The sequence below is a fragment of the Heterodontus francisci genome, chromosome 26 (assembly GCF_036365525.1).
Source record: "Heterodontus francisci isolate sHetFra1 chromosome 26, sHetFra1.hap1, whole genome shotgun sequence".
Classification (NCBI taxonomy): domain Eukaryota; kingdom Metazoa; phylum Chordata; class Chondrichthyes; order Heterodontiformes; family Heterodontidae; genus Heterodontus; species Heterodontus francisci.
Window position 1 is genome coordinate 15,841,194 of NC_090396.1, and position 22,789 is coordinate 15,863,982.

General features: G+C 45.2%; 1 protein-coding gene and 1 long non-coding RNA gene across 6 annotated transcripts in view; one reads left to right on the plus strand and one right to left on the minus strand.

Moving 5' to 3' along the window:
* itgb4 (integrin, beta 4) overlaps nt 1–22,789 on the minus strand; it is a 162,042-nt gene that overhangs the window by 65,872 nt on the left and 73,381 nt on the right. For all 5 annotated transcript variants that reach the window (XM_068057841.1, XM_068057845.1, XM_068057842.1 and 2 more), the window contains 10 exons: nt 19,982–20,088; nt 19,349–19,400; nt 18,317–18,505; nt 16,764–16,867; nt 15,155–15,213; nt 11,817–11,840; nt 7,531–7,679; nt 5,202–5,381; nt 4,091–4,242; nt 889–1,096 (listed from right to left, as the gene is read on the minus strand). In XM_068057841.1, the coding sequence (XP_067913942.1) occupies nt 889–1,096; nt 4,091–4,242; nt 5,202–5,381; nt 7,531–7,679; nt 11,817–11,840; nt 15,155–15,213; nt 16,764–16,867; nt 18,317–18,505; nt 19,349–19,400; nt 19,982–20,088 (1,224 nt within the window). The remainder of the gene's footprint in view (nt 1–888; nt 1,097–4,090; nt 4,243–5,201; nt 5,382–7,530; nt 7,680–11,816; nt 11,841–15,154; nt 15,214–16,763; nt 16,868–18,316; nt 18,506–19,348; nt 19,401–19,981; nt 20,089–22,789) is intronic.
* Nucleotides 7,395–14,776, plus strand: LOC137384196 (uncharacterized). Its single transcript, XR_010977539.1, has 2 exons — nt 7,395–7,592; nt 14,277–14,776. It is a non-coding gene; the product is annotated as an uncharacterized lncRNA (long non-coding RNA).

Below are 22,789 nucleotides of genomic sequence, written 5' to 3' on the forward strand. Positions count from 1 at the left end.
TTTTGTGTAGCGACAATCCCAAGGAAAGTTTGTCAGGCCATCTATGGGACAGATCCCAAACTATACTCCTCAGCCACCAGACGTGACACAATCGGGAAGTTTACATTGGGTTTACAGCCTACTGTATGAAGGACAGCAGCCAGTGCAATATAGACACATCCAGAGAGGGGGCATTGCTCTCCTGAGTCCCCCCAGATTACCCCTGAACTGGTATAATATTAAGCCAGTGCAGCCAGTTTGAGTTTTGAGTTACCATTACAGTAACCAAAAGTGGAATTCAACCGGCTTCCCTTGACGATCACTGAGATGGTTAAGTCTGGGAGTAGCTGAGAGAAGCTCCCGGGTTCAGACCCAGATCAGGGTGTCATTAGGGAGCATGGCAGTTTGCTCAGCACCTTCGGGCTATGGAGGGAGTGAATGTCCCCTGATAGAAAGAGAATAAGTGCATATGCACATGTCCCTGTGTGCTGTGTGTACACGTGTGCAAGGATGCATGTGTGCACCCATGTATGCCTGCATGTTCCTGTATGGGCACAAATGCGGGAGGGTGTGCCCACTAGAACAAGGGTGTGCCCCCATGTATGTATACATGTGGGTGTGCAAGTGTGGCACATGCGTATGTGTGTGTGTATACATCTATACTTGTTAAACAAGGACAGATTTGGACTCGTCTGCAGCCATGCCTCTCAGCACTCACTTTTCTGCTCGTACAGAAGAACAGCTGCTTGGGCACAGCTGTCAATGGCCTTTGCCTGGGCCAACTGTAACCAGGAAGAGCCAGCTCTTTCAGCGGGGAGGAGAAGGTGGAAGGGTGACCGGGTAGCGGAAAACAAAAGGTGCAGGAAGCAGAAGGGGTTAACTGACAAACAAGGCAACAATTGAACGCACCATTCTCATCGGCGATGATGACAGTGGTGTTGGGAAACTTCCCCAGCTTTGCCCCATTTCGGGGCTTATACAGCTCCAGGTGGAATTGTTTGACCTGCTCGTTTCCCAGGAGGGTATCAATCTCTGTCTGCTCCAGGAGTTTGACGGGAATCTCCTTGCGGGTCTCTCCAGGGTGGAACGTGACCTCGTTCTCTGTCGATACGTAATCCTGCAAGAGACAGAAAGTGTGAAGTGATACATTTTGGTACAAAGAATGAGGAGAGGCAATATAAACTAAATGGTGCAATTCTGGAGGAGGTGCAAGAACAGAGAGACCGGGGTATATGTATACAAATCTTTGAAGGTGGAAGGACAAGTTGAGAAGGGTCTTAAAGCATATGGGTTTCTTAGCTTTATTAATAGAGGAATTGAATACAAAAGCAAGGAAGTTGTGCTAAACCTTTATTAATCACTGGTTAGGTGTCAGCTGGAGGATTGTGTTCATTTCTGGGCTGCACACCTTAAGAAGGATGTCAAGTGCCTTAGAGAGGGTGCAGACAAGTTGTTCTCCTTAGAGCAGAGAAGGTTAAGAGATTTGATAGAGGTGTTCAAAATTATGAAAGAGTGATACAGTAAATAAGGAGAAACTGTTTCCAGTGGCAGAAGGATTGGCAAACAAATTTAAAGGAATTGACAAAAGAACCAATGGTGACCTGAGGAAACTTTTTTTTATACAGTGAGTTGCTGTAATCTGGAATGCACTGCCTGAAAGAAAGCAGATTCAATAGTAACTTTCAAAAGATATTTGGATAAATACGTGAAGGGGAAAAATTTGCATGGCGATGGGGGAAGAGCAGGGGACTGGATTTCAAAGAGTCGGCACAGGCACGATGGGCTGAATGGCCACCTTCTGTGTTATATCATTCTATGATTCTAAGATAAAAGTGAGTGAATACCCCAGGTCACAGGGAGTCATAAACCTTCCCCTAGAACACACAGGAAACATTCAACACACCATCCAGGCACCAATACACACATAATGAGAGGATGAGCACATTGGAGCTCTGCTGTCTGGAGTTTACAAGAATGAAAGGTAACCTCATTGACACATACTAGATTTTGAAGGGACTGGACAGGGTAGACACTGGAGATTGTCTCCCCTGGCTGTGAAATCTAGAACATGGGCACAGTCTCAGGATAAAGGAGCCGATCATTTAGGACTGAGATGAGGAGAACTTTCTTCACTCAAAGGGTTGTGAATCTTTGAAATTTGCTACCCCAGATGGTTGTGGATGCTCCATCGTTGAATACATTTAAGGCTGGGAGAGATAGATTTTTGGTCCTTTAGGGAATCAAGGGATATGGGGAGCAGGCGGGAAAGTGGAGTTGAGCCAGAAGATCAGCCACGATCGTATTGAATGGTGGAGCAGGCTTGAGGGGTCATGTAGTTTACTCCTGTGTTTACTGTTTACTCCTGTTTAGTTCTACGTAACACATTCTGAGACCAGAGACAGAATAAGATATCCTGAGACCCAGGCACCGTTAATATTCTGGGCTCCTTCACAACCATTACAGACCTTAAGCACTCTCTGAAGTGCAGTCACTGTTGTAATGCTGGAAATGCAGCAGCCAATTTGTGCACAGCAAGCTCCGAAAAACAGTAATTTGATAACAACCAAACCACCTGCTTTTTTTTTATGATGTTAGTTGAAGGATAAAGTTTAACCAGGACACCAGGAAGAACACCACTGCTCTTCTTTCAATAGTGCTAAGGGATCTTTTACATCCACCAGAGAGGGCAGATGGGGCCTCAGTTTAACATCTCCTCCGAAAGATTCCTCCCACGCTACTTTATCTAACTCTGTCAGCATATCCTTCTATTCCTTTCTCCCTTTAAAGGCATCTTATGCTATTCACCTCAACTACTCAATGTGGTATCAGGCACCCTCTGGGTAAAGAAATTTCCTCTGAATACCCTATTGGATTTATTAGTGACTATCTTATATTCGTGGCTCCTAGTTTTGATCTCTCTCACAAGTGGAAGCATCTACTGTAATGGAATCAGTGGTTGAAAAGCTTGTTTTCTTTTAGACCCTAACTGAGAAGGAAACTAGAATTGAAACGGGACTAGAATTGAAACAGAAAATAGAACTGAACGAGAAATGGAAACCAAGACTGAAACAGAAGCTGGAAAAAACAACTTCAGGTTTCTGAGGAAACTGACACTGGTTGGAACCAGGTAAAAGGAGACAGAGTCCTTCCCAGATCAGGCAAGAGCGGAGCACCAGCAAGCAGAAGAAAATGAAGACTGAATCCAGGAGCTGTTTCTATTACTTAAAGCAGCTGACTAGTCAGATCTGGCCATACAGTGCACAGGTCGTTATTGGAGGACTTGGATAAAGGGAATACTGGTAAATGCATGCTATCAAGACTGTTGTGAGCATAGCTGAGGAGGTTCTGGAGAAGTGCGCCTTGTGGTGAAGACTGCATCCGTGGAGGTCAGATTGAGAGGGAACTGCTGTTGGAAGAAGAGTGGCTAAATCCTTGAAGAAAGGAGCTGAAAATCTACTTGAAGAACCTCAGAGTTGTGAAGAACTGTGTAACTGTAATTGTTGCCACATATGCTGGGTGGACTGCCCAGCAATACCATGAGACCCATCTCTGTTGTATCTGATAGTTAAGGTGTCATTTGTAATATATATATTGACTATGATCTGTCTGTTGCTTCATGTTTAATTTATGTTGGTTTTGGTTTTAGTGTTAAAGTAAAATTTATAAAAGTGAAATCTTGTCCGTTTGGTTTGGTTTCCAAAATTGGGGTCAATTGGTGGATTTGATTCTTTCCATTTGTTGGTGGTCTCCACGGGGATCATAATACTGTGCCTACGCCATCAACTCCTTCATAATTTTAAGGCCTTTTATTAGGTCATCCCTCAATCTTTTCTTTTCTAGAGAAAAAAGCCCCAGCCTGTTCAATCTTTCCTAATAGGCATAATCTCTCAGTTCTGATACCATGCTTTTAAATCTTTTTTGCACCTTCTCCAGTGCCTCAATATCTTTTTGTAATTATAGAGACCAGAACTGTGCACAGCACTCCAAATGTAATATGGAGACCATACCATAGAAAAGGCCATTGGTTTGTTCTTGCTCAATATAGACTGCCGCCAGTGGGGACTGTACACTCCAAGATTCCCCAAGCTATGCCACCATGTATCAGCCATACCTTGCCAGCCTTGGCGGTGAAATCTCTTGTCCTATAGGAGACCTGTGTGCGTCCATCCTCAATTATCTCCCGGAAGAGGGGGATTTTAGCCACTTGGTCCTGCCGCTGGCATGTGTAGGACGGTTGCAGGAAGGTGACGATGCTTTTGGCTACTGGAAAGAGCAGAAACACACACACGTCAAATGGCGCCGTGATAAACAAGATTACCCACTGGTTGTGGCATTTCTGCCGATCTTCTGCTGACGTTTTCCCAGCCAACTGGCAGAAGTTAATGGATTTCAAGCACAACTGCTGGACCTGCCGGGAAGGGAGCGCATGCGGAGGTGTTGGGGTGGGGATATATGCAGGCTCAGCTGTGATGCCTTACATGAACAAATGTCCTACTGCCACTTGCTGCCTAAACTCATCTATTGTAAATGGCCACTTGCATGAGAGGCAACTGCTTCTTGTGGACCCATAACTCAGAGTTGACACTTCAGAGGGAAAAGGAGAGAAGGTGGCCAACCTGACAGCTATGCTCTATAATGGCTCATTTTGTAATTGTGTGGTCTGGCACTGAGATATACAGACCAGAAGAAACACCAGGTTTGTTTCCTGGGCTTTGCAGAGCTAATTAATCATTGGCAGCACCACAATTGGGAAGAGCACTCCTGGTTTAGCTAAGAGTTAAGAAAAATAATCGGACCAAGATCCCCACTACTGATCACAATCCAGCATCTCCTGCCAGAGAGCACATACATACGCTGTCAGGCAAGGACAGAACTCTGCTGGGCTGTGATGCCTCTTACAGTTCACCAGCTCCTGCCAGATGACACAGACATACGCCACCAGGTAAGGGCAGAATTGCCCTCGGCTGCGTTGCCTCTCACCGTTGAATAGAGCGTCATTCAGCCTCAGTCATAAAGAATGGGCATGGACTGATCTACTGGAGCTTGGCCTTTTAGTCCCTTCAGGAGAAAATGGAGGTAAAGTAATCTCGAGAGTAGTATGCCATTGGAAAGATGAATAGACAAGAGCTGAGAGAACTGGAATGGGGTTTGGGCAAGTTGAAGACAGGGAGCTGAGCTGAACCAGAGCCATCTAGGCTGAGGTGAGATTCCCAAAGACTTACGGGCTTCTTTGATGATGGTGATGTTCACAAATCGCTTGCCGATCTCCGCATTCCCCTGTGGAACGTCCACGGCCTCCACTCGCAGATGCTTCTCATCATCATCTTCATCCTTCACGAAGAGTGGGACCCGCACATCAACAGATTCAACCCCATCCTGGAATTCCACCTGCCCATGAGCATCTGCCGAGAGGCCAAGGAACATAGATGGTGATTCCAAACCCAGCAATTTCAGTCATGCTCCTTACAGTCAAACACCTGCTTTTATAAGTTAAATCCCTGGCCTAGGGACAGACCTGAGGAGAAGTGTGAGGAGATTGAAATTCATTCAGGTGACAGACCTCCATCTATCATCTTCACAATCTGGAATGATATGTTTATGGACAAATCTAGTGATCCACTGCATACTGTCAACCCCAGTCCTAGTGATCCAGTGCATACTGTCAACTCCAGTCCTAGAGATCCACTGCATAGGGTCAACCCCAGTCCTAGTGATCCAGTGCATACTGTCAACTCCAGTCCTAGAGATCCACTGCATAGGGTCAACCCCAGTCCTAGTGATCCAGTGCATACTGTCAACTCCAGTCCTAGTGATCCACTGTGTACAGTCAACTCCAGTCCTAGTGATCCACTGTGTACTGTCAACTCCAATCCTAGTGATCCACTCCACACAGCCAACTCCAGTCCTGATCCACTCCACACTATCAACTCCAGTACTTGTGATCCACTGCATATTGTTAACTCCAGTCCTAGAGATCCACTCCACACAGTCAATCCAGTCCTAGTGATCGACGCCACGCAGTCAACTCCAGTCCCAGTGATCCACTCCACATAGTCAATTCCAGTCCTGGTGATCCACCCAACACTGCCAGCTCCAGCCCTAATGATCAACTCCACACAGTCAATCCAGTCCTAGTGATCCACGCCAAGCAGTCAACTCCAGTCCGGGTGATCCACTGCATACTTTCAACACCAGCCCGAGTGATCCACTCCACACAGTCAACTCCAGTCCCAGTGATCCACTCCACACAGTCAATTCCAGTCCTGGTGATCCACTCCACACAGCAAACTCCTGTCCTATTGATCCACTTCACATAGCCAACTCCAGCCCTAGTGATCCACTCTGCACAGTCAATTCCAGTCCTATTGATCCACTCCACATAGCCAACTCCAGCCCTAGTGATCCACTCTGCACAGCCAACTCCAGCCCTAGTGATCCACTCCACAGAGTCAATTCCAGTCCTAGTGATCCACTCCACAGAGTCAATTCCAGTCCTAGTGATACACTCCACACAGTCAATTCCAGTCCTGGTGATCCACCCAACACAGCCAACTCCAGCCCTAGTGATCCACTCCACAGAGTCAACTCCTGTTCAGGTGATCCACTCCACACAGCAAACTCCAGTCCGAGTGATCCACTCCACACAGACAACTCCTGTCCTATTGATCCACTCCACATCGCCAACTCCAGCCCTAGTGATCTACTCCACACAGTCAACTCCAGTTCTGCTGATCCACCTCACGCAGTCAACTCCAGTCGTAATGTTCCACTCCACATAGCCAACTCCAGCCCTAGTGATCCACTCTGCACAGCCAACTCCAGCCCTAGTGATCCACTCCACAGAGTCAATTCCAGTCCTAGTGATCCACTCCACAGAGTCAATTCCAGTCCTAGTGATACACTCCACACAGTCAATCCAGTCCTAGTGATCCTCGCCACGCAGTCAACTCCAGCCCTAGTGATCCACTCCACAGAGTCAACTCCTGTTCAGGTGATCCACTCCACACAGCAAACTCCAGTCCGAGTGATCCACTCCACACAGACAACTCCTGTCCTATTGATCCACTCCACATCGCCAACTCCAGCCCTAGTGATCTACTCCACACAGTCAACTCCAGTTCTGCTGATCCACCTCACGCAGTCAACTCCAGTCGTAATGTTCCACTCCACACAGTCAACTCCAGTCCTGGTGATCCATCCCACACAGTCAACTCCAGTCCTGGTGATCCACTCCACACAGTCAACTCCAGTCCTGGTGATCCATCCCACACAGTCAACTCCAGTCCTGGTGATCCGCTCCACACAGTCAACTCCAGTCCTGGTGATCCATCCCACACTGTCAACTCCAGTCCTGGTGATCCATCCCACACTGTCAACTCCAGTCCTGGTGATCCACTCCTTGCAGTCAACTCCAGTTTTAGTGATCTACCCCACAATCCCTGCTCCCAAATTGCCCAGTGAACCACTCCTTGGATCCCATTCCTCAATTTTCCTGAAGGAAAATATCCGGTGTACAGTTGAGCGATGTACATTTTCCTGCTTTAATCTCACCTCGATCAGATGCCACTGTATAGTAGCCGGGAGTAACTTTCAGACTGTTGAAGTTTCCTGAGGTAACCTTGTCTTCAGTTAAATTCACGATCTGTGTCTCTGCGGAACGCAAGGCGGGTAGTTGTGTGTTGACAATAGTCAGGTCCTGCCTGTGTGGAAAATAGTCAGAATTAGCAAGCGCGCCGTTCAGTTCCAAGCAGAGATTGCAGAAGCAAAGTTAACGTTTCAGGTTTGTGACCTTTCATCAGAACTGGCAAAGATTAGAAAAGAATTAGGTTTTAAGCAAGTGAGGGGGAGGGGGTGGGGGAGAGAACAAAGGGGAAGGTGTTTGATTCGGCAGGCTGTAAAGTGCCTAATCAAAAGATCAGGTGCTGCTCCTTGAGCTTGCGTTGATGTTCACTGGAACACTGCAGCAATCCCAGGACAGAGATGTGAGCATGAGAGCAGGGGGGAGTGTTGAAATGGCAAGCAACCGGAAGCTCGGGGTCATGCTTTCGGACTGAGCGGAGGTGTTCCGCAAAGCTGTCACCCAGTCTGCGCTTGGTCTCCCCAATGTAGAGGAGACCACATTGTGAGCAGCGAATACAGTATACCACATTGAAAGAAGTACAAATAAATCACTGCTTCACCTGAAAGGAGTGTTCGGGGCCTTGGATAGTGAGGAGAGAGGAGGTAAAAGGGCAGGTATTACACCTCCTGCGATTGTATGGGAAGGTGCCTAGTTATGCCTGTCTTTTTGTGGGATATGTCGAACATTCCTTGTTCCAGTCATAGAAACATAGAAACTCTACTCAGGCCCCCTCCCCCAACTCTTCTTCCGGTACTTTGATGACTGTATCGGTGCCGTTTCCTGCTCCCGCCCCGAACTGGAAAACTTTATCAACTTTGCTTCCAATTTCCTCCCTTCTCTCACCTTTACATGGTCCTTCTTCGACACTTCCCTTCCCTTCCTCGACTTCTCTGTCTCCATCTCTGGGGATAGGCTGTCTACTAATATTCATTATAAGCCCACTGACTTCCACAGCTACCTCGACTACACTTCTTCACACCCTGCCTCCTGTAAGGACTCCATTCCATTCTCCCAGTCTCTCCATCTCCAACGCATCTGCTCTGATGATGCTGCCTGCCACAACAGTGCTTCTGATATGTCTTCCTTTTTCCTCAACCGAGGATTCCCCCCCCCCCCACTGTGGTTGACAGGGCCCTCAACCGTGTCCAGCCCAATTCCCGCACCTCTGCCCTCACACCATCCCGTCCTTCTGAGAAACGCAACAGGATTACCCTTTTTCTCACTTTCCACTCCACCAGCCTCCACATCCAAAGGAGCATCCTCCGCCATTTCCGCCACCTCCAGCGTGATGCCACTAGCAAACTCATCTTCCCCTCCCTTCCCCGTCAGCATTCCGAAGGGATCGTTCCCTCTGCGACACCCTGGTCCACTCCTCCATCACCCCCGACGCCTCGTCCCCTTCCCACGGCACCTTCCCATACAATCGCAGGAGGTGTAATACCTGCCCTTTTACCGCCTCTCTCCTCACTATCCCAGGCCCCAAACACTCCTTTCAGGTGAAGCAGTGATTTACTTGTACTTCTTTCAATGTAGTATACTGTATTCGCTGCTCACAATGTGGTCTCCTTTACAGTGGGGAGACCAAATGCAGATTGGGTGACCGCTTTGCAGAATACCTCCACTCAGTCCAAAAGCATAACCCCAAGCTTCCGGTTGCTGGACATTTCAACACCCCCAACCCCCCGCCCTGCTCTCATACCCACATTTCTGTCCTTGGCCTGTTCCAGTGTTTATTTATTTATTTTATTTATTTAGAGATGCAGCACTGGAACAGGCCCTTCGGCCCACTGAGTCTGTGCCAACCAACAACCACCCATTTATACCAATCCTACAGTAATCCCATATTCCCTATCACCTGCCTACACTAGGGGCAATTTACAACGGCCAATTTACCTATCACCTGAAAGTCTTTGACTGTGGGAGGAAACCAGAGCACCCGGCGGAAACCCACGCGGTCACAGGGAGAACTTGCAAACTCCGCACAGGCAGTACCCAGAATCGAACCCAGGTCCCTGGAGCTGTGAGGCTGCAATGCTAACCACTGCGCCACTGTGCCACCCATGTTCCAGTGAACAGCAACGCAAGCTCGAGGAGCAGCAGCTGATCTTTCGATTAGGCACTCTACAGCATTGTGGACTGAACATTGAGTTCAATAACTTCAGAGCCTGACTGGCCTTTTTAAAAAATATTTTACTTTTTAACCATGTGCCTGCTTTTCATGTAGTCAGAACTGCTCATTATTCCACTATTAACACTCTCTCTGGACTAATGCTTTGTCTTTCACCACAAGTATTAACACATGCTTTGCCTTTGTCCCAGGACAGCTTTGTTATTTAATCTCTCCTGCCCTCTCAAACACCTTCCCCTTTGTTCTCTCGCCCATACCCTCCCCTTCACTTGCTTAAAACCCAATTATTTTCTAACCTTTGCCAGTTCTGATGAAAGGTCACAAACCTGAAACGTTAACTTTGCTTCTCTCTCCACAGATGCTGCCTGACCTGCTGAGCACTTCCAGCACTTTTTGTTTTTGTTTCAGATTTCCAGCATCTGCAGTATTTTGCTTTTATCACATTGGAGAAGCTGGGGTTGTTCCCTGTAGAGTAACAAAGGCTAAGGAGGGATTTGATGGAGGTGTTCAAAATTCTGAGCAGTTTTGACAGAATAAATAGGGAAAAACTGTTCCCACTGACAGGAGGGTCAGTAACCAGACCACTGCTTGAAAGGGCAGTGGAAGCAGATTCAATAGTAACTTTCAAAAGGGAATTGGATAAATAATTGAAAAGGAAACTACAATGCAGGGCTATGGGGAAAGAACGGGGGAGTGGGAGCAATTGGGCTCTTTCTAAGAGCCAGTACCGGCACAATGGGCTGAATTGTAAGAGTCTATGATTCTATGCAAATATTGACCCCATAACGCTGAATCTACTCCATCACTGTTGGCTCATGAGGTTGGGCTGTATAGCAAGTGGTGCAAGTGTTAATAAGGCCCATTGCCTCACAAAATAGACCCAGGGAGCACAAATGATCAAGGCATCAAGAGTCAACAGGCTTTTGCAGCCTTGATATACTGTCCAGCACCTTCGGTTTATCAAGGGATGGGACCCTTTGTATTAAATTCCTCTGGATGGCCTAGTAGGTAAAAGCACAGGGCAGGGAGGGACTGAGTCCGACTCACTGGTCCGTCGCGAGATCAGCCCTGGCTCAGTGGCGGCACTGTAGCCACCACAAGATTATGTGCTCAAGTCTCAGGTCACCCACTCCAGAGACTTGAGCACATGACTCAGGCTGGCTGGCACACCCAGTGCAGTACTGAGGGAGTGCTGCACTGTTGGAGGGGCCGTACTTTGGATGCGATGTGAAACCGATGCCCTGTCTGTCCTCCCAGGTGGAGGTTAAAGATCCCATGACACTATTCAAAGAACAGCAGCAGAGGTCTCTCCATATTTATCCCTCAACCAAAATTAAAACAGATTATCTGGTTGTCTATCACATTTGCTGCTTGTGGGAGCTTGCTGTGCACAAATTGGCATTTTCTACATGACAACAGTGACTGCACTTCAAAAGTATTTCATTGGCTGTATGGAGCTCTGGGGCATCCTGAGGTTGTGAAAGGCGCCATAGAAATGCAAGTCGTTCTTTTCCTTTGTTTTATAGTTTGATGTGTGATGACTCCCGGGAGAAAGTCAGTTTTAGCTTCAGTTCTGAAAGTTAGAGAGGTGAATAGACAGCAGCCCAGGTTCCCTCTCCTGATTGTTATCCATTGATTCCTGATAGTGGGTGAGAACAGGATCAAGCCAAGTATGAACAGCCAGTGAAATGTAACGTCTATGTCCACATATGAAGAAAGGCAAATGCTTGAGGTGCCAAAAGTCAGCTGGTGCCAGTGGAATAGGCCAACCGTGACACATCATTTTAATGTGAGAAAAGGTCATTTCAAAAGTCTGTTTAAACTCTGTGAACAAGGTAGGTGATGTCAGTGTTTCAGAGTGAGCTCTGCAGGAGAGGCATGAGGTGTGGAATAAAAACAGTAAGTGCTGGAAATAGTCAGCAGGTCTGGCAGCATCTGCAGAGTTAACGTTTCAGGTCGGTGACCTTTCGAAGTGAGGTGGATGTCAGCTTGGAGGTGTAGTTCAGACAGTGACAATTTATAAATGACAAGGCAAGAGCACTTAAAAAGTGCCTTGTGGCCACTGGCTGGTGTCAAGAAATCACTTACCTCTTTCCTGACTTTGGCTGAAGCCTAAAAAACAGAAGAAGAATTTTAGGTTTGAATCAGATAAATTCTCAATCTCAGTGTTACAGCCTCTACCAAACTATGATAAATCTCAAGAAGGTTGTTGGGGGGTGGGGTGGAAAGAGGGATGGAGAGAGAGACAGACAGACAGAGAGAGCAAAGCACATTTGTGATTACAGTCAGTGTAAGAACTGAATTTTTGGATGTGAACGTGAGTCGGGGGCGGGAGATGGGTTCAAAATTAAGGATAGCAGGTTTCTTTCCCTAAAGGACAAGTGAGGTTTTACAACAATCATGGTCATTTTAAATGATACCAAATTTTTACGGGTAAATTGAAATTCTCAGATTGCCATGGTGGGTTTTAAACTCACATACTTTGGATTATTAATCCAGGTCTCTCGAATATTACCTCAGTAATATAAACACTGCACTAATGTATCTTAAATTTACATCAAAACTAAATTGATCAAACTTATTACTTGGGTAATTCATATTACAATACGAGTGCAGAAGTGTCAGATGATTTCATAAACTGTAACAGCCATTCAAAGCCTCTAGTACAGTCTTGAACTCACTCCCTGCTTCTTGTTATCTTTTCAAATATATGTGAAAGGAAGGTTAGGAGAGAAACAGAGAGGCAGAGAAAATGAGCAGAAAGAGAGTGGGAGACAAGCAGGTAATTACAGGCCAGAGGAAGAGGCAATTTAAACAAAAGAAATCAATTGTATTCAATGCCATGGTAGACGAACAATTTTGGGAGATGTTTTTTGAATCTGCACCTGTGGCATGATGGCTGATCTGCTGTGAGGACAGAGTGGAACACTGTGGGTACCCTGCCTGTCATTTTCCAATCGATTCTTGTTCAGGTTGCAGACTCTCTGTCTGCTGACTGTTGACTTGATTACAGAGAGCAGCTCTGCAAGGTCCCGGAGCTACTGCTGGCTTTTTATTTTAAAGCGGTAAGGGGAAAGGCTGGAACTGGGGAGTGGGGATGGGGTGGGAGTTGCCAGATTGCTAGTGCTGCCTTTCTCTCTCTCTTACCCTGGGCACTGTGGAAGCCCTAAGGAGTTGACTGAAATTTTTGGCCTAATTTTCAAATTCCTGCATGATCCCCCTACTCCTCTCAGAGTTTCTTACTGTTTTTCACTTTGTCACTATTGGCGGCCCCTCATTTAGCCACAACAGTCCTCCTTGTTCTAATCCAGACAGACAGGCAATGACGGATACAACTGGAGCCTAATCCTTACGCACTTTATAAGCTTTTATTTACAGGGATACACATTACAAAGACGCACCTCCTTACCCAAAAACCACAATTTCAGTCTGTGTTTATTAATAGGGGCACAAGTGAATCCCCAGTTAATGCCCACCACCTGAATACAATTAAGTACTCCATTACTACACAACTAACACTGGCCTCTCTATTCAATTCTCTCCACTCTTTCTGCTTTAAAAAAAACTCCCTAAAAACTTTTCCTCCATTGTGCCTTTCATTCCCCAACCTGCTCTTTATTTTTGAGCTTCCCCTTCCTGTTTAGCATCCACTGTTTTGCACTCTTCAATGTAGAGCACTTTGCAATGTGTCCCTGCTCAAGGAGGACTGTAGAATTTTAAATTGTTCTCTATTGGTCCTAAAACAGCAGCATAACTGTACAGTCCACTAAGTATCTATTATTCCACATGACCATATCCATTTGTTATATTAACTTATTTTAAGATATTGCAAATAAAAATAATGATTGAAACTGATATTTGAAATCTTTACATTTTATGGTTGGGGAGCATGTACATAGTGATATACAAGGCATTGCAATTGTGTGGGACAGGTTGGGTGGATCAGAGGGTCTAACCTGTCAGTTGTTGTTCACATGTTTGTAATAACTGCCACTATCAAATTTTGAATAACTCAGATTTGGATTTGATAATAGTTACTCCACTGTAGATAAATATATTTTTAATTTATTAATGCATTAAGCTGGTATACAGTTTCACCCTATAAGGTGGCAGCTGTTTCAGCCAATGGTGACTGTGATGGGAGAGTGGATCCTTCTTAAACACATTGTTGTGAACGCTGGACTTTGTAGTATGATTCTGCTTTTTAAAAAAACTATGATTTTTAATGCAGTGTAAACAGATTCAGAGGAGAAATGTGACCTCACCCGAAGTCTACCCAGAAATAAGCCAGGGGTCTCAGTTACCATGCAAGCAAGGAACCCAAATCAAAGACCCTTTTGAAAGCAGAGTGCAAGGTTGTAACACCTGACGGACAAAGGGTTTTGCTCTCCCAGACACTCAGATCATAAACAGGGAGCCAAGGGCTCTGAAATGCAAATTTGAGTTGCAATTGTTAACACCTGGAAACAAAGGAAGGCTCGGGTGGTTTTGATATGGCCAGACTTATGGACTCTGAATATTGACTTTTGTTCTGAATAAATTCTACAGGCTTTCCCAAGTGTGACAGGCTATAAGGACGAAAGGAAGAAATAAAGAAACCAGCAGGAGCTGCACGGCCTCAGACGGAAGAGAGAGAAAACAACTGCTCTCAGGCCACTGATACAGTGAGAGGCTGCTAAGGTTTGAACCCGGTTTGAAGGTCAAGGCTTATGGAGGATAAAAGACCAACAGAGTTACCAGAGATTGCCTTAGTAACAGAAGACCAGTTGAGTGTGCTCGGAAGAAGTGAGTGAAGAGGACTTTTTTTTTTAGAAGAACTGGGAGATCCAACCCATTACAACTGGGAAAAGTTTGAGAACTGCACCGATACCAACTCAATGAGAAGACTGCGTAAAGTATAAATGTGGTGTGGGGTTTTCAAGTGTTTTAATAAGTTAATGGGAAATATCTTTCTCTGTAATTTAGTGTATTAGCCAACTACTGAGTACTGTTTAGTTAATGTTGATTTTTAGTTTAGTTGGTTATAGTAAAAGTCTTAAAATGTGAAATCTTGTGTAATTCTTTAAATTGATCTGGGGAATTCCTATCCCTTATTTTAAAATTAACAGTCTCAACTGAGGTCCCAACAACAGGCAGGTTGGAAATTATAGAAGTTCTTTCTAAAGCATTTTCAGTAATATCATTTTTATAAAGAGGTCTGATCTGTTCAAGATTAAATAAGCCACTAATGAGATTTATAAACCAACTGTCAATTTGTATTGGTTGATGTTTGAAAAAAAACCTCATGATTTTTATACCAAATCTCTTGATTTAGTAAAGGGTGGAGTTGGCATCATTGAGAGAAGCACCGAGAGAAAGTAGTGAGAGAGAGAGAGGCACACACACAATAACTGAGAGAGACTCGAGAGGTAGGGAAGAGTCCTTACCTAAACTTGATATTCCGGATGGCCTGGACCCCTGGGACAGAGCTATATGTTTCATTGAGCTAAAGACACATAGGTCAGAGGTCAGCCATAACATCAAACATTCATAGAATTACAGAGTATTTACAGCAGAGACAGGCCATTTGTCCAACTAGTGTTTATGCTCCCCACATTACCTTCTCCATCTCATCGTATCAGCTTATCCTGTAGTCCCTTCTCCCTCATGAGCTTATCTAGATTCCCCTTAAATGCAACATGAACAATTACTCCAGACTGTCACTGTCACTCCAGTACACTGACAGTGAATGTGATACTGCACAGACACATCACCTCCACATGCACAAACCCAACAGCACACCAGCACCTAGAGAGAGGGGCTTTGATGGGAGAATTAGAGAAACAGATATGAATCCTGCTGGTGATGCAGTATGTTGTCCATGTGTTCAATAGCTGTAGGTCTGAATAGAGTCAGCCATCGCTATTAACATCAAGAGTGAGGGAGATGCCTCACCTAGTTGAAGTGCCACAGGGGAGTGCAGAAGAAGCTGGACAACCACCTGCGAGCAGTAGTGTCCCAGAGGACATGGGGCAGATAAAGGAAATACCTATCTCTGAAGTAAAAGAAAAAGGGAGGGTAAAGTAGCCGAAAGTAGGTTTCTCTGTGGTTCTGATGCACTGACCAAGCCCTTGTAAATCATGTTGCACAGTATCATTCATTGTGCCCCACACTTCCAGCCCACCTCCCCTCACCCCCAATTTCTCCTGTTCACTCTCACGGACAGGTGTTAGACTTTGTCCAGTACTTCACCCAAATGCTCATTCTTCACATGAGTATCACAAGCTATTTAGTCACAGTGGGCATCACAGTCCAATCCTGTCCTCACCTCCAACAAAACTCACTGGAGGGTGATTAGGACCCAGAATCCTGGCCAATTATTTCTTACCCCTCACCTGAACCCAAGGAGTGTAATTTGCCCTGCCTCCAAATACTACATTAGACCAGACCAGCAGCTATAACCTCAGCCTTCTATTCTATATGACTTAAGTGCTTCACTGGCTGATACATTTACCCATTAAAGGCAGACCTCACATTCAAATGAGTTTTTAATGCTGTTAATTTAATGTATATAAATACACACACACAATATTAAAAATCTCACACCTGTGCACACTCCTGTCAACCTTTTCCATTATAAATTCCTATGCCCACAGCTACAAAGGAAACTGCCTATTTAAACATGTCATTCTACCACTGGTTAAAGTTTACACAGGCAGTTTCCATTATAAACTGGGACAATGGGATTAATATTGGATAATAACATTGAAGACATTTTAAAATGGGGATTGAATCATTGTCGGTAAGATCACAGAAGATTGACTAATATCAGAGAATAAACCTGAATTCTAATATATTGTGAGACTTTGAAGAAAGATTTCTTGCAGTGTTTGGATTAACTGAAATAAAGAAATGAGTTTTAAACAGAAGAAAGTACATGTTAGATGGGGTTTAAAAAAAACTCAGATTGAAAAATGAACAGGGGCAATTGGGAGAGGGCAGACACTCCATACAGTCCTGCTAAATGCACTGTCGTACGTTCGTGTGCACACTTACATTCTCCTCCACATGAAGTCTCAGCTGATCAAACTCCTTTGAGTCTGGTTTTCTCAGTTCATCATTGAATACTCGAGTTGCTCGCAGTGACAGGTTGTACAGAACTGAAAGTAAAAAGTAGAACCAGGATCAGAAAATGCTGATAAAGTTTCAAAGTTCAACAAGGAAAGCAAATTAGGCAGAATCATCTATTACTGTATGAAAAGTCTTGCATTTAGTGCACACTTCTTAAATGTCACACTTGCTTGACAGAACAGAATTTGTCTTGGTGGGCTAACTTTTTGTCCCTGTTACCTGCCTATTTTTGGACAGTACCAGGGTGGGCCTGGCGAGGGGTCAGTCCAGCCACTTCAGGAATTTTCCTCTCAAAGTGATGGGCAAACATGGAATATGCCTGCCCATATTTGGGTGAGTTTATTCAAATGAGATGCTGATGAAGGATAAATTGCTTTAGTAATGCCTCATGTTAGGAGATCAGTTGTGTTGAGGTGCCCATGGTTGCTAAGGAGGTGGAGGTTTTTGTAAATACTAAGCGGCCGAGAAGCTAAATTCATTCATTCATTGTCGTACTCAAACAACAGCAGAATAAATTAATATGGCCCAGGGACTGAACCTTGTACCAGGCTCACCCAGACTGGACTGTGTATTTAAACATTAGACAAGCTAGCAATAGAGCTCCAGCACTCAGCATGACTCCATCAAGTTTGATGGGTCCTTCTTATCATTCAGGCGTTGTATATTCTCATACTACTAGGAGTTTGATTTAAAGACCCTCCTCTTGTGATGTTGAACCAGTTCCGCTCTGTATATTGCTTGGGATGAAATGGGTAAGACACAAAGCCAGGAATAAAAGTAACCATTTGGTCCATTGCTCCATGACCACAAATCGTCCAATAATGTTTCAAGTTGCAGAATGCAGTTCAATGCAAATTAAAAAACCTGCCCTTGTTGGGAGATTAAAAATGGGGAAACAAATTTGGAAACTACAGAACAAAAATGTTGGCTCTTGACAGAGGAGTATGAAAAACATTGCACTGCTCCCACATTCCTGACTTTTGGAATTCAATTGGCTGTACAGCATTGAAAGATGTCGCCTTTCCTAATCCACTGCTCCTCCAATTCTGCACTCCTCTAATTCTGGCCTCTTGCACATTCCTATTTTCATCACTCCACCATTGGTGGCTATGCTTTCAGATGCCTCGGCCTAAAAGCTCACCACCTCTCTATTTCTCTCTCTTCTTTTAAGACAGTCCTTAATACCTAACTCTTTGACCAAGCTGTTGATCACGTCTTCTAATGCGACTTGATGTCAATTTTTGCCTGATTATGCTCCTGTGAAGTTTCTTGAGATGTTTTATTATGTTAAAGGCGCTATATAAATGTTGTTGTTGCTGCACGATACAGGCTAGCATGGAAGTCCCAAAGGACTGTTTTAACAGAGAGAATACCAACATGCTACTTTTAAAGCCATTGAGTAGCTTTAGTGCTCTTCCCATTCAGAAATGCCGAGCCCCTCCCCCTCCCCACCCGAGCCGAGTCTGCTCGATACTCACTAGTGTCGTCGTGGTTGGTTGCCTGGGGCCGTATAGTAGCCTCTTTGTGCACATTATCCATCACCTTCCACCTCACAACGTCCCTCCCAACTGGTTTGTTTGTCCGTACCATTGGTGTGTCCAGGGTGTCGGAGGTGAGCATGCTTTGACGCAGCATGTAATGGTCTTCCTTAAACCCAACCTTGGTACCTGGAAATGGAACCAAGGGCAGATAAAATAAAAGTTGAAGTGAAATTAGATTAAGGGGTGATCCAAATGAGGTATTTAAAATGATTAAAGGATTTGGTAGGGTAGAATTACACAGAATACACAGATTACACAGACTATATAGCACTCAACAAGCACATGCTGGCGCGATACAGAGAAACTATTTCTTCAGGTGCGGGAGTCCAGAACAATGGGAACATAACCTTAAAATAGAGCTAGGCTGCCCAGGGGTGATGTCAGGAAGCACGTCTCCACAAAAAGAATAATGGAAATCTGGAACTATCTCCTCCAATAGGCTTTAGGGGTCAATTGGAACTTTCAAGATTGAGATTGATAGATTTTTGTTGGGTAAGGGTATCAAAGGACATGGAGAAAAGGTGGATTACTACAGTTGAAGTACAGAGTAGCCAGGATCTAACTGAATGGTGGAACAGACACACGAGGCTGAATGGTCCTCTCCAGTTTATTAAATTACTCCATGAAAACACATGTTAAAAGAACATTTTTCTGAGAGATTGGATGACGTGCTGAGTTTGGTTTACAGGATTCTTGCAGCAGTCCGTTGCGATCCAAAATCAGAACGGGGCCTGAACTGGGCATTAGGCCCCAGGTTTGCATATCCACCTCTTCCAGACTGGTGCTGCAGGGCACTCTAACCGATATGGTGCGTGGCAATGTGGCATGAACGTATGCATGTTGCGTGCTATATTGGACCCTTCAGCACCCGTTTTACCCCTGATCCAGTTTCTAGGCCTGAGATTCTTCACAACATGATTAATTTAAGAAATCAAACTCTTGGCCGTGATTACACAAGACTGAGGTTACCTTCAGCACAACATGGTAGCATTGCACAGCATGGCAGCCTTGCACAGCAGGCCTGTGAAGACAGAGAGTCAACATTAGCCACACCAGCCTTTAATAAACAAAAATACATTTCTGGCTTAGGATAATATCTCTTTGCTCACAAATTTTTAAATTGGTAGCCTTCAAAACCTAGAAATCAACTTATAGCGAGAATTTAAAGAACAGAACAGAACTGAAGCTAACACAAAGGCCGGTCTGGGAAAATCTGAGCTCGGAGATGGAACCCAACTCCATGTGACACCCAAACCCCTAATTCTGAAGCTCTATCTCCAAACCTGAGCTCCCTTACCCAACTCAACTTGACCTGAGGCCCAATTCCAATTCTAAGGCCCAATCCCCAATGTGACAATTCATTATCCAGGCCAATCAGCAACTCAATTTTCTGAAGGTGATTTGTCCCCATCCCACCTAGTCTAAAACAATCCCAAGTGATAGCCAATTCTCCTGAGAGGACCGTCAACCAGATACAAGATGTAACAAAATATGTGGCGCCTATGCTGAAGTTCCCAAAATTCTGAAATGTTTGAACACCCAGTGATAGCTGGCCCACAACAAGTCAGGTCTCCTCTCCACACTAGGGAAATGATCACTCACCTGACACCAGGCACAGTACTTCCAGCAGAGCAACAACAGGAGACCCAACAACAGCATCAGGAATATGATGAGTGGAATGAGCCAGAGGAAACCTCCTGGGGGGCAATCTGGAGGAGGAGAGTAAAACATTAGGGGTCATTGCATCCACTCCCTCGATAGCACCTCCCAAACCCATAACCTCTGCCATCTAGAAGGACAAGGGCAGCAGACACATAGGAAGACCACCACCTCCAAGTTCCCCTCCGGTCACACACCACCTGGACTTGGACATATATTGGTGTTTCTTCATGGACACTGGGTCAAGATCCTGGAAGTCCCTCTCTAACAGCACTGTGGATGTACCTACACCACACGGACTGCACCAGTTCAAGATGGCGGCTCAACAGCACCTTCACAAGGGCAATTAGACAAGGGCAACAAATGCTGGCCCTGTCAGCAACACCCATATCTCAAGAACAACTGATAAAAAATATTCTTCTGAGGCCATCAGAACACACATTGATGCTGGGACCATAGATCAGTGGGCTAAAGCACAGTGCAACATGGACAGGGATGTTTCCAGGTCTAGTTACTAGTTTGTCCTGAGTTCACAGATTTCAGCTAGAGCAATGTTGGGAGTCCCATAAGTTGCCCCAGTGCCCATAGGCGAGAGGGGGTGGGGAGAAGTGGAGGAAATTATCTGGGGCTCTCTATGCTCCTAATCACAGGAACCACCTATTGTAAAGAGCATAGCAGGTGAGGACAATGTTGAGCAGCGACGCCCCCATCCATGGGTCCATCAACCTTCTGACACTCATTGTCATGACGATCAGAGGGCTGCTCTTGACTGTGGAATCGTACCAACCCCAGTAAGAATCAGTGCCTTCAGGAGATGGAGGAGAAACATTTCCAAAAAAGATAAGGGGGGAGTCTCTGAAGCCAGTCCACCCATTCCACCACTCCGCCACCACCCCACCCCCATCCCCAAGATCATTAGATCAAGATCAGGAACTACATGCCCCTCATGAATTGGGATTTGTTGGAATTATGGCTGCAATTCTCCAAACTAGATTCCTCTGCCACACTTACCCACTGAATCTCCAAGAGCAAGCTGGCTGGTAATGCTTTATCACCAATCTTTGCAAAGGTTTCACTCTTGCTTCCTTCAGAAAACAATAGTTTGAGGGGAATCTAATTTAAGGCATTGTGATTGTTAAAGGAATTGAACAAAACCCATTCCCTATGGTGGAAGGTTCAAATCCCAGGGAATGCAAATTAAAATGAGGACTTTAACAGAAAGAAAGGAAATTGAAGGAATTTGTTCACCCAATGGGGAACTGAGTCACAAAAGGAAGACACTGAGGTGGAGAGTGTAACAAGAAGTCAAAGGGAATTGAAGAGGTTTTGAGAAAGAGGAGCTGAGGGATGTGGTAAGAATGGACTGGTGGATATGGTGAGAATGTGGGGGATATGGTGAGAATGGACTAGGGAATATGGTGAGAATGTGGGGTATATGGTGAGAATGGACTGGGGAATATGGTGAGAATGGATTGGGGAATATGGTGAGAATGTGGGGAATATGGTGAGAATGGACTAGGGAATATGGTGAGAATGTGGGGGATATGGTAAGAATGGACTGGTGGATATGGTGAGAATGTGGGGGATATGGTGAGAATGGACTAGGGAATATGGTGAGAATGTGGGAGATATGGTGAGAATGGACTAGGGAATATGGTGAGAATGTGGGGTATATGGTGAGAATGGACTGGGGAATATGGTGAGAATGGATTGGGGAATATGGTGAGAATGTGGGGAATATGGTGAGAATGGACTAGGGAATATGGTGAGAATGTGGGGGATATGGTAAGAATGGACTGGTGGATATGGTGAGAATGTGGGGGATATGGTGAGATTGGACTGGGGAATATGGTGAGAATGTGGGGGATATGGTGAGAATGGACTGGGGGATATGGTGAGAATGGACTAGGGAATATGGTGAGAATGGACTAGGGAATATGGTGAGAATGGACTGGGGAATATGGTGAGAATGGATTGGGGAATATGGTGAGAATGTGGGGGACATGGTGAGAATGGACTGGTGGATATGGTGAGAATGGACTGGGGAATATGGTGAGAATGGATTGGGGAATATGGTGAGAATGGATTGGGGAATATGGTGAGAATGGATTGGGTAATATGGTGAGAATGGACTAGGGAATATGGTGAGAATGGATTGGGGAATATGGTGAGAATGTGGGGGACATGGTGAGAATGGACTGGTGGATATGGTGAGAATGCACTGGGGAATATGGTGAGAATGGACTAGGGAATATGGTGAGAATGGACTAGGGAATATGGTGAGAATGTGGGGGATATGGTGAGAATGGACTGGTGGATATGGTGAGAATGGACTGGGGAATATGGTGAGAATGGACTAGGGAATATGGTGAGAATGGACTAGGGAAAATGGTGAGAATGGACTGGGGAATATGGTGAGAATGGACTAGGGAATATGGTGAGAATGTGGGGGATATGGTGAGAATGGACTGGGGAATATGGTGAGAATGGACTAGGGAATATGGTGAGAATGGACTAGGGAATATGGTGAGAATGGACTAGGGAATATGGTGAGAATGGACTGGGGAATATGGTGAGAATGTGGGGGATATGGTGAGAATGGACTGGGGAATATGGTGAGAATGGACTGGGGGATATGGTGAGAATGGACTAGGGAATATGGTGAGAATGGACTAGGGAATATGGTGAGAATGGACTGGGGAATATGGTGAGAATGGATTGGGGAATATGGTGAGAATGTGGGGGACATGG